The sequence below is a fragment of the Pteropus alecto genome, unplaced genomic scaffold (genome assembly GCF_000325575.1).
Source record: "Pteropus alecto unplaced genomic scaffold, ASM32557v1 scaffold45, whole genome shotgun sequence".
Taxonomy (NCBI): domain Eukaryota; kingdom Metazoa; phylum Chordata; class Mammalia; order Chiroptera; family Pteropodidae; genus Pteropus; species Pteropus alecto.
The window spans coordinates 21,562,316-21,574,004 of NW_006442491.1; the positions used below are offsets into that span (position 1 = coordinate 21,562,316).

Sequence of the window (11,689 nt, forward strand, 5' to 3'; positions counted from 1 at the left end):
AGGCCCTGCTTGGTCATTCCTTTTACAGCCCACTAACCAATCAAAATACACTTTACTATGAGGAAGTAGAAGATGTGTATAAAAGGGTAAGCCCCGCTGCAATTGGGGCTCAGCCTTTGGGTGTGAATCCGCTGAGCCGGTAGGTGCTAGCACCAATAAACGCTACTTCCTGCTTATTGCCTCGGTGTCCTGTCTCTCTGTCAAAGTATCCTGTAACACTCCCAGAATTGTCTTCTTTCAGAAGATATGTACTGGGCATGCATTCAGCCAAGGGGCAATGACAGGCACTTTAGAGAATACAAAGAGGGATGCATGTGATCTCCCCCCACCCTCATTCACCTGGAAGGTAGTCAACATACATGAATAACAATGATACAAATAAAAACAGTAAGAGCCTGAAGGGTACATGTAAATTACTCCGAACTACCAGCTAGAGGACACTGGGGCTGGCTTCCAGTATGGGGTGGAGAGGTGGAGAGATGTAAAGGAATTGGGGCTGGGGTGTTGGGGCAATGTAGGTTTATGTATCACATGAGGAAAGACACAAGACAGGAAGAGCAAGCCATTCAGCTTGGTGAGAGTGAAGAGTATGTGAAGTAAGGATGGAATGTGATGTTCACTGAGAGCTTACTATATGCCAGGCACATGTGCTAGAAGGTTTTACATATTTTGGTTCAAGAAGGGCTAAGGGAAATGAGTTTGGAAAGGTAGTCTGGACTGTGATCACAGAGAACCTTGCAAAGCAAAATGCTGGTACTGAAAAGCAAAGTAGAATTTTTTTTACAAAGGAGTCCTGTTCAGCCCACAGTTCCACCTCTTCCTAGGCCCTCTGTACCATCCCATCAAGTAGCTCTGCTACAGAGAGCTGGAGACCATTAAGTAACAGAAGATTCATCCTTATTCTGGAATGGTGCTAGCAAAGAAATCATCTGAAGTCCTGCAAAGGCAACTGGCATGCCAGGGACCTATGATAAAGATAAACTTGCAATTTCTTAACTACAGCCTACCCCCACCCCTTCCCATCTAGTCTCCAGGGCTTGGAAAATCTAAACCTGCTCATTGTAAGCCACAAGGTGGAGATGTCTGGCAGGGCAGAACTGGGAGGAAGTCATTTAGCCAGCCTAAGGTTACCATTAACACTTTGAGCCACTGCCTTGAGCTAATTTTTATGTTTGTTTTTTAAGTTTGGTTGAAATGTCACAAATGGAAAAATTAAGTAAAGCGCCCTGTTAACCACAAGACTGGACACACCTGGCTGCAAACCCAGCAAAAGAAACTTACTTCATTAGTAGGAGAGGCAGAAAGTGAAATTTACATCTGAAATCTGCCTGCACCAGGAGAAAGAGCTAAGGCCAAAGGCGCTGTCTGTTTTTACAGCTGTGTCAAGTCTTAGTTCTCCACTCTTACCAACACTCAGGAGTGAGGCAAGGGCCCAAGGAAAAATGGTCTCCAACCTCTTCAGCTGCAACTCAGCTCACAAAGGTTTTTAAGAACCAGTTAATGAAATAAAACAAGACCAGATGAGGTGATATAATGAACTTTATTCCACAGCTAATTTATATGTTTAAATCCCAAATAATGTTTTTTTAAAAAGTCAGAACACTCTAAATTATTGATGTGATTTTTGTAACCTCAAATTTAACACTTACTTTTTATTCCAGCTTCACCAAAGATATATGAGTCTGCCTTATTTTCCACAATAGTTGTGCTCCTAAAAAGCTGCTAAAAAGCAAATTTTTCTAAAATGAAAATTTTCCCACCAAATGAGACTAGAATTCTAATTTCAAAGGAGTTCTTGATTCAAATTTCTGATTCATCATTAATTCATAAGTGGCTCTGTTAGTTCTCGATCTTCCCCACACCAATCCACTCAAGTAAAGTAACAGCCTCTAAGAATTTTTTGGCATGAAGAAAATCACTACTACAATGATCAGTCTTATAAATAATACTTTTTGAGTTTTCTTAAAGATGTACACCTGGGATGCCAAATAACACAGATTTGCAAATTAGCACCTTCAAATCATAGGTTTTCAAAGCTGAAAAGAAACTTGGAAATCATGTAGCCCAACCCCACCGCCATGCTTTTTTACAAATGAAGAAACTGAAACACAGAGGAGGAAAGACTTACTAGCCAGGGTCAGAACCAGGCAAGACTGGTTCCCTACTGCCTACTACTTTCTCCAGCCTCATGTACCTAACTTCTCCATTTCTTTAGGTTGTTTACACAGAGAAGACTGAAATCCCCTCTAAATACACACACAAACTCACAACTTAAAAGTGGTGAATATATAATTTTCTTGCCTATATAAAGGGTGTCTGCTTATACCATGATACTGAAAAGGAGAGATCAAGTCAATTATAATAGAAAAGCAATAATAGTAATTCTCCAACTCTCCCAAATCTCTATTATTTTAAATCACCATCTTTTATTTATAGTCCTTGTAACTAAACTAAAGCTTGGCACTTCCCTTCACGAAGGTGAATTAAAGGGTCTACTGGGGAGCATTATTAATCATCTAAAATCTTGCTATTCAAAGTGTGGTTGGCCCTTCCCTACCCTGCCCTACCAATGGCATTGGCATCACCTGAAGCTTCTTAGAAATGTAGACCCTCAAGCCCCACACCAAACCTATTTAATCAGAATTTGTATTTTAACAAGGTCTCCAGGTGAACTGTAGGCACATTAAAGTTTGAGAAATGATGATCTAACAATTCTACAGGGCAGCATCATACCAAAAACAATTTGGATTTTAAAAAATGGCTGAATGAAATGAAAGAAAAAAGACTAATTCCTGCAGGACTGCATGGATGTACACCTAGACCAGAGACTAATAAATATAATATTATTTATCTGATAAATAAGTGGACTTTAAAACGGAATTTCAGAGGCTGAAGTTCAATTTATTTATCCAATATTTACTGTGTAACCAAAAAACTGTGGATAAGACAGGTCTCCTGCCTTTATAAAGCATACAGTCAAGTAGAAGGGACATTATAAAGTAATATAGGAGAAGGCTCAAAGTGTTGAATATTTCGATAGAGATATATATGGAGGTCCAAAAGGAAGTTCATGGGTGGGGGGAAGGGGACAACTAAAAGGTTCCTATGGTCCAGAAGTCAGCAATCTATGGCTCATTAAGTTATTTAGGTTGGGGACAGCTGTGGCCCAACTTCCAGCAGAGTTTAGTCAACAATGATAAGAGTAACAGGCTATTAGAAGGGCTACTGTGTTACTGCATGGCAGCCAGCCAAGGCTTTGGCTGGCCATAGGGTATCACTGGTTATCATTAAATGTGATGATCTGAGAATGCCAGCACCACCCTACATCCACTGTGTGCTGAGTCAGGTGTATTTAAGGGCAGGTGGAACACTGCTAGATAAACAGCTTAAAGGATGCTGATCCTATTCTGGGCAGCTAAGCCGGCAGAAAGACATGACAGTGAGAAAAATGAAAAAAGAATCAGAGAGCACAATTACAAAGACAGTTAAATACTGACGCCAAACATATGATGATGATGGTGACAGCAGCTAAAAAAACTCTGACATATGCTATCATCTTCTTAGAAGTGCTGATGGTCTGTTGTCCCAGAGAAAGGCATATAAATGTCAATGAAGTATTCTAAAGGCTAACTTACATCCACTGTGTTTCCTATACGTGCAGATCCTCTAAAGACATGAGAATCTGAAAACACATTCAACCCAGACTCTCAGGTAGGCAACCATCATTTCCACAATTTAGTCTCAAAGACTATAATTTCACACACATAATAAGCTCATGACAGGATTAGACAATAACATAGGAGTATGTGAAAAAAATTACAATAAATTAAAGTAAAACATAGGTGACGATCTCCAACTTAACTTCCATGCAGCATGGAAAGATCTCTAAGACATTAAGTGAAAAAAAGAAAGGTGCAATAAGTATGTAGAGGATGATATTATATACTATAAAATATATACACACAAAACCAATACTACAAATTTTCCATAGACAACATAGGAAAAAGTCTCAAAATACATATACCAGGGCAGAAATAGTGATTACTTCTTGAAAAGAAGTAACTGGCCAAGATTGAGATTGATGATAATTAGTTAAAACATTCTGAATTTTGAAAACAATTGTAAAGTAAAAACATATATTAAGTAAAAAAAGCCAAGATGCAAAACTGTATATATAGTATGAGCCGATTTGTTATGTTAAAATAGTTATACATTTGTAATTGTATAAAAAACAACTAGAAAGATACACATTAACTCTTAACAATGGTTATTTTTGAGAAGTTTGGGAGAAAGACGCTTGTTCTTTACCTGAAACGCTTTTTATTGTTTGATTTTTATTCTATGAACATGTATGACTTTTATAATACATCTATAAACTTTGTTTACTTCTCAGTCTACAGAGAGAAATTTGGTCCGTAATGAAAGAAACCAAATTAGCCCTTTTCATGACCTTTTCTGATGGTTCTGCTTTAGATGCTCTCAAGATGGGAAGCAACAAAATGGGAGGTTGGGGAGGTATAAAAGGAACTACAATATACTAAAACATGATCTAGACACATAAGAAAAAGAGTATTATTTATATAATCAACTATATTCTAATGTTTTTGGTTTCATTTGTCTATGGTCGTATTCTACGTTTTATATATATACACTACATATTCTCCTTTCTCAGGTTAATATAACTCATGTACATTTTCAGTAGATGCTCTGCCAAAGTATTCTAGGTTGTTAGTGATCAAAGAGCTTGTTTTTTAGTTCCTGAGGACAGTGCAGGCCCCACAAGAGGGTCTTTCCACCCTAAATTAGAAGAGGACTGTTTCAAACATTAAATGTGTCCAAAACATAGGGTCCTTAATTTGGATTATTATTTGATTTCCCCCATTCACCAAATCCATCCCTCCTAGCACCATGATTTGGGCTTACTAATCCCATCTCCATACACAGATGTCCTCACACTGATAAACCATGATAATGTGTGCAAATATACAAATAAAGTGTCTGTGGCATGCCAGTCTCCATAGAGGCAGAAGCGACACGAGCTGAATTACCACTTGGCATTAGGCAGCATTTCAAAGAAATCTAAAAGCAAGGCCATTCTAGGACAGATAAAATTTCAACTCAACTTTCACTGGAGTTTTCCAGAAGAAGAACCTGATAGCACTCACTTACCCCCATGATTCTGCCACGCTGCTCAACATCCTCCCACATAAAATGAACTATGACACGACACATGTATTTCCCACTCCGGCCTTCCTGCTTCATTCGGACTAGACACATCCTGGATGGGAAGAAGACATAAAGAAAGTCACTGGCTGTTTGCATTTTTCACATCACCCATTTCCACTGAAGGTCAGCTCATCTGAATGATTTCAACAAAGAGCATGGAATCAAAAACTGAAGTGATTTTTTTAAAAATTTTTATTGAGGTACAACATAGACACCATAAGCACATAAATCTTAAGTGTACAGCTTGATGAATTTTTAAATATTATACACATCCATGTAAGCACCACTCAGATCAAAATATAGATTATTTAGAGCACCTCAGAAGGCCCCCTCACATATGGAAGGGACCACTTCTGGTTATAGAAGATAAATCTGAATCCTTCATTTTACTGATAAAAACATGAGACCTAGAGAACTAATTTGCCTAATACCACAGAGTAGTCTATAAAGGTGGATAAAAGTATTGTGCTGTCCAATACAGAAGCCATTAGCTACATGTGGCTATTTGTGAGCACTTTAAATATGGCTAGTTCAAATTGAGATGTGGTATAAATTTAAGATTTCAAAGATTTAGTTCAAGAAAAATATAAATATCTCAAATTTTTATATTGATTACAAGATGAAATATTATTTCAGATATATTAAGTTAAATAAAACCTATTATTAAATTTAAGTTCATTTTTTTCTTTTACTTTTTTAAATGGAGCTACTAGAAACTTTTAAATTAAATATGTGGTTTGCATCTTGTCCAGAACATAAATCACAGAAAGTACTATGATTTCATCTGTGTAATTATCAAATTGTTTCCCCTATTAGAATGTAAGCAAAATTGAAAGCAGAGATCAAGTTTGGTTTTGTACTATCATTTGTATTTCCAGGGCTTAAGTATAGTAGGTACTCGATATATATGTGTTTAATTAATAAATGAATAAAACATCTCAGGGCCAAGTTTAGAGTTCTTTCCTCTATACCACACTGCCTTTACTATTTTTTTTGGGGGGGGTGGGATTTATATATGATCTATTGTTTCATTTCCACATGGCCTTTAATCAGTCCAGAGGGGTATCTCTGCTTAAGACCTTACATAAGAATATAGGAATTACGTTTTATTAATAAATACAAAATTACATTTAATAATATATAAGAATATAAACAGGGTCATCAACTTTCCAAGCTAATTCTTAATCTCATTCTCATGACCATACTTATTCCTATTATCTCTCATTAGTTATTAAGCAGCTACAACAGGACTACTCACATAAAAGACAATTCTTGCTATAATTATGAAATATTCAGTCTAAACTGACAATTCTATCTCCATATACAATTAATTCTGTCCATAAAAATCTACTAGCAAGAGCACAGCACAATGGAATGATTTCAGCCTGGCTTGCCTCAACATCTCTGTTAGTAACTAAGATGGAGAAAAGAAAACATACTTATCAAGTTTGCAGATGACAAGAAGCTGGGCAAGAAGACAAATATGCTGGATGACCCAATCATGAACCAAAAATACTTCAATAGGCTGTTTCAAGGGCTGACAACACTACCAGAATGAATTTGAACAGGTATAAATCTAAGGTCCTGCACTTTGGCCTAAAAGAACCACTGAAGAGGTACAGGATAGGTGAGTCATACCTACCTATGTGTGAAAAAGCCTTCCAGGCTTAAGTTGACATTATATGTTTTTTAAAGGGAGTCAATCTGAAACTTACTGTAGTTTGTTAACTAATGTCACTATAATAAAAATTAATTTAAAAAATAATAATAATAAAGGAAGTCAAGAGGATGATGAAGTTGCCCCCAAAATTAGTGTGATTTTAGATACAGTAAAGGAAATACAATATCTTCAATGAGCAAAGAGAGATTTTGGTTCTACTCAGCACAGATCAGACTCTACTTAGAATACCGTCCATAGTTTTGAACATTATATTTTAAGAAACAAAAGGAAGAGAAGAAAGATCAGAAGGAGAAAAACAGGAGAGTTACCTTAAATATTGTAGAAAAATTATTAGACTGTCCAAGAGTTTAGAATCAGAACCAGTGGGTGTGTCACAGAAAGAGAAAGAGTTACTCAAAACTGAATATTGAAAGCAAAACTTTCTAACCAGGGAGTTTCTGAAGATTCAAATAATGGAATAGATAATCTCAAAAAGTAGAGAAGTACCTATTTCTGAAGGGTAAATGTTTGGTGGCAACTCAGCTATCTGACAGAAGGCTGACAACCTGATCTCTCAAATCCCTTCCAACCTTGAGATTTGCTGATGCTGTGATTCTAAATTTGTAACCTCTGAACCCAGTTAGTGCCTAAGAAATAACACTTTGTGATAATAAAAACAGGTCATGGAAAAAAGATTTGGCCATGTTCTATGATATAGGGCACATTCCAAGGCAGAAACAAACTGAGGAAAGCTCGACAGTTCTTTTCCATAAGATTTTCCTTAAAGTTAATCAAATCAATCATGTCAGCTTCTCACCTGAAAAGAGCTGTGTTTTGATGCTTAAGTGTCGTCAGAGGCCAATTCATCAACAGCAATAGTGAGGTAATGGAATTCTTCATTTATTTGAAAATTCTGTAGTTTGTTAATACACCTGCCTTCTGAGGTTTAAAAGGCACAGATTTTCTCAGGCTATAAACTTCTTAACTATATCAACATGGAGTGAAGTGTTTTTTGTTTCACAGCTGTTTGTTCTAGAGCCCCTACAGATAACAGTAGGCTCAAATGGTTATCTGGGTTGAAATGATAAAGTAAATTGACAACACTTTCAAGATGCTGATTGATAATTCACTCAATGAACATAAACTGAGTTCCTACTGTGTGAGGGGGTGAATATATATGGTTGTATGCTATGGGGTTAGAATGATGGCCAAAAAAAGCCTAGCTTCCAAGGAACAGTTAAGTCTCCTAGGGGAGACAAAATACACCATCTACAAATAGCCCTAAAAGAGAATGCTGTAAGTGTCCCAAGAGAAGCAAGCACAAAGTGCAATGAAGCTTGAGAGAATTACTTTTGGCTAAGTGGGATCAGAGAAATCTTCATGGAAAATGAAACATTATAGTGGGGCTTGGAAAGATGAGCTGAAATTATATAGGTAGAGACAAAAAATAAAGAGAATTTCTAGCAAACGGAACATTATGAGCAAAGGAAGAGTTCAGCATATATAAGGGAACAACGAATACCTAGATTTTGTGGGAGGGCAGGTACAGGAAACAGAAAAAATATGCCAAACAGGTCATGAAAAGCTTTGAAATGCCATGCTAAAAAAGTGTGGACTTTACTCAGTAGATAATGGAGAGCTACTGACTTTTTAGGAAGGAGTATAATAAGGTTAGGACATTGGCATTGATAGATGAGTCTCTGAGAAGTTAACCCTTTCTTCCCAGCCTCGACTCTGTAATCAAACATTAACGTCACCAGGGCTGCAAAATGACAAATCTGGTTAATATTTACTTCAGTAGAGATACATACTCAGAATAGTCTGATTTGGAAATAAAAACTAAAGTGTGTGCCTGCCTTTTGAGAAGTATGCAACCAGCAAAGTTTGTTATAACCTGCACATATTTTTGCTGATACTAACAGTTTAGAAAATATGGATTCAAGCCTGTTAAACCAAAGGAGCCTGTTTACTCCTAAAACATTAAACCTAATTAGTTCAATAGACACTTAATTAATGCAAAACACTTTCAAACATAAAGCTCTACAGCAAATTTCATCACACATAGCTAAAGTTATAAAATCAAAACAAAGAATCAGTCTTCTCATCAACAGGGAGTATAATGAAAATTCCCATGAGTCTGACTGGGAAAATAAGATTCTGATCCACAGGGCTGTCCATTCACCAGGAGCACCATATCCAGCTAACTAAAAGTTCAACTAATTTTTACCCTAAGTTTGTGAGTCATATTCTCTAGGTAGTTAAGGACAGAGTTTCTGTCCTGTTGTGAAAAAGCACAACAGAAGGTGGGGGCCCTCATCATAGATAGTCAGTTGCCTGGAATGTCCAGACTGAGCAGCTGAAGGTCAATTCTTGGGCCATCTGACCTTGAAACCTACACATTCAGTCTACTTACTCTTTTATTTAATAACTGTTTTGAATAGGTAATATATACACACAATAATAAAAACTAAGTCTCCTTCCTACCCACATCCCCTGGCCACTCTTTTCCTCTCCCTAAGGCATTCACAATTAGTAGTTTCTTAGGAATCCTTCCACATATAATCTGCAAACTTACACAGGTATATGTTCTTTTTACATAAATGGTAGCCTCCTTTTTCCCCATTTTTCACAGTGGTAGCATTCTACATACACTTCTTATGTTGAGAAAATAATCTGCTATAAAAGAATGTAGGTAAACAGATCTCAATTCCAACTCAATGTTTCATCCACAGATACCAAAGTCACCATAGTCAACCTTTTTCAGATGCCAGAGATAACAGATTTCCACTAATTTACATAGCAATTATTGGAGTAACATCTGATGTAGGCTGAATTCAGCTTATCCGGCAATTTTTCCTATTCTCAAAATGACTAAGAAATAGTAAGAAAAAAATCCTTCACAGCAAAAAATGAATAAGTGCTATAATTAACAGCTAATACAACTATGTACCAGGCACTATACTGTGATTTAGAAGTATTAATTCATTTAATCCTTACAACAACTCTATGAGGCTGGCATTCTTATTGTCCCCATCTTATAGATGAAGAAACTGAGTTTTAGGAAAGTAACTTGTTCAGAGTTACAAGCCTAGTAAGTGTCAAAGGAGAGCTGAACCCTGATAATCTGATCTCGAGTTGTCTTGTTTTTCTGTCTCTTTTAATAACTAAAAGAAACCCTCCAGAAACCATTTACTCTATTTTTCATTTAATCCTCACAAGAGCAGTAATTTAAGTTTCAAAATTAGCATCACATTAGAAATAGTGTGTCAGAAAAGACTGCCTAACTTGAGGCAAGCATAACTGCAACAACAAAAAGTAACTCCTGGCAGACTAACAGGAAAAGAAGCTAAAAATTTATTTAAAACAGACCCCCCAAAATAGTACAGCAACTCAGGTTCAACAGGGAGGGTAAATCTACCCAGTGCAATTCAAAGAAGACAGTTACCAGGACCTCCCGATTCATCCAGAAAATGTTAAAGTATGTTGGAAAGTAAAAAGAAAATGAGTGAAACAAATTCAAAATGGTAAACAAAAACAAAAAAGATTTAATGATCCTGGTACCCACTGCAAAACAAAGCTACCATTTGTCACAAACTGACCAAATGACAGTAAGGTTTGAGTCATTAACTATTCCATAACAACTGAGGATACTAGGTTTAAGTAAAAGAACAGAACTGTTCTTCAGCTCACATCATGGGAGCATTCCTCATAACAAATGCTTAAATGTTGAGAGGTCAAATAACATTTTGCTACTGATTCAACTTTGTAATTTCAGAGCTCTGTTCTGGAAGGGATTATAAAAGGAGGGAGGGGGTACCTTCTATGCTAAAACATAAAAATTTCCCTTAAGAATGCAAAATCAACTTTAAAAAGAGATAATCTGCTCAATTTTGCTATGAACCTAAAGCTGCTCTAAAAAATATAGTCTATTTTTTAAAATCTTTTTAAAAAGAGACAATCTAGATTAGGACAACAAAAATATTTCAAAATGAAAACTGATTACCTGGAAGAAGTATATAAAAATAATAAAAGGCTGAGTGTTTAAAAAAGAGAAAGCTAATACAGCAATAATAAAAAAAATCTTCTATTAATTTAATTAAATGATTAATTTAATCATTATCAAGTATTTACTAAATACCCACTTTGAGTATAGATTTCATCTGCATGAACAACTGTTTAGGAGCAATTCCAGTTGCCCTATCAAGTTTGATGTTCTTAAACCTACAATTTATTATTGTGGTTTTAAGCTTCACAGTACTATCCTTGTCTCTCAGTGATTCCAGTGGCTCATAAATAATACTGATCTCTTTTACATATAAGGAAAGCAAATAACCCAGCTAGCAAAGTAAAAGAAAAAAAGGAGTGTTCAAGCCCTCGTTAGATGGCTGCCTAATATCCTTTAAAGGCACACAAAGAGACGGGAAAAGGGAAAAGAGAAGGAAGACTCACAGACTAGGAAATTTTTTAAAAAGGGTTAATAACGATATAAATTTTGCCTTATGGCAAATAATGATGATTACTACCATTTATTAAATCTTCTGAGACTTGTCACTGTAAAATGCATTTGCATTCACTGTCTCTTTCAATCTACCTATCTGTCTAATTACAACTGTCCCCATTTCACAGAAGATAAAACTGATGCTCTGAGGAAGCTGTAACAAGGTAGCATAGTAGAGAAGAGGGGAGCTGGAATAAAGCCTGAGATTCCCTCTCTTTCTCCCAAAACAGTGTCTCCCTAGGCAATGTCAGCATTGGCCGTTTCCCCCATTCTGTGACAGCACAGCTCTAAGAGCTGCTTCCTGC

At 36.3% G+C, this 11,689-nt stretch overlaps 1 protein-coding gene across 3 annotated transcripts in view; it reads right to left on the bottom strand.

The window, feature by feature from the left end:
• Window positions 1-11,689, bottom strand: part of LOC102880450 (ubiquinol-cytochrome-c reductase complex assembly factor 1) — an 85,669-nt gene that overhangs the window by 37,185 nt on the left and 36,795 nt on the right. For all 3 annotated transcript variants that reach the window (XM_006921752.3, XM_015597253.2, XM_006921751.3), the window contains one exon: window positions 5,170-5,278. In XM_006921752.3, coding sequence (XP_006921814.1) covers window positions 5,170-5,278 — 109 coding nt within the window. The remainder of the gene's footprint in view (window positions 1-5,169; window positions 5,279-11,689) is intronic.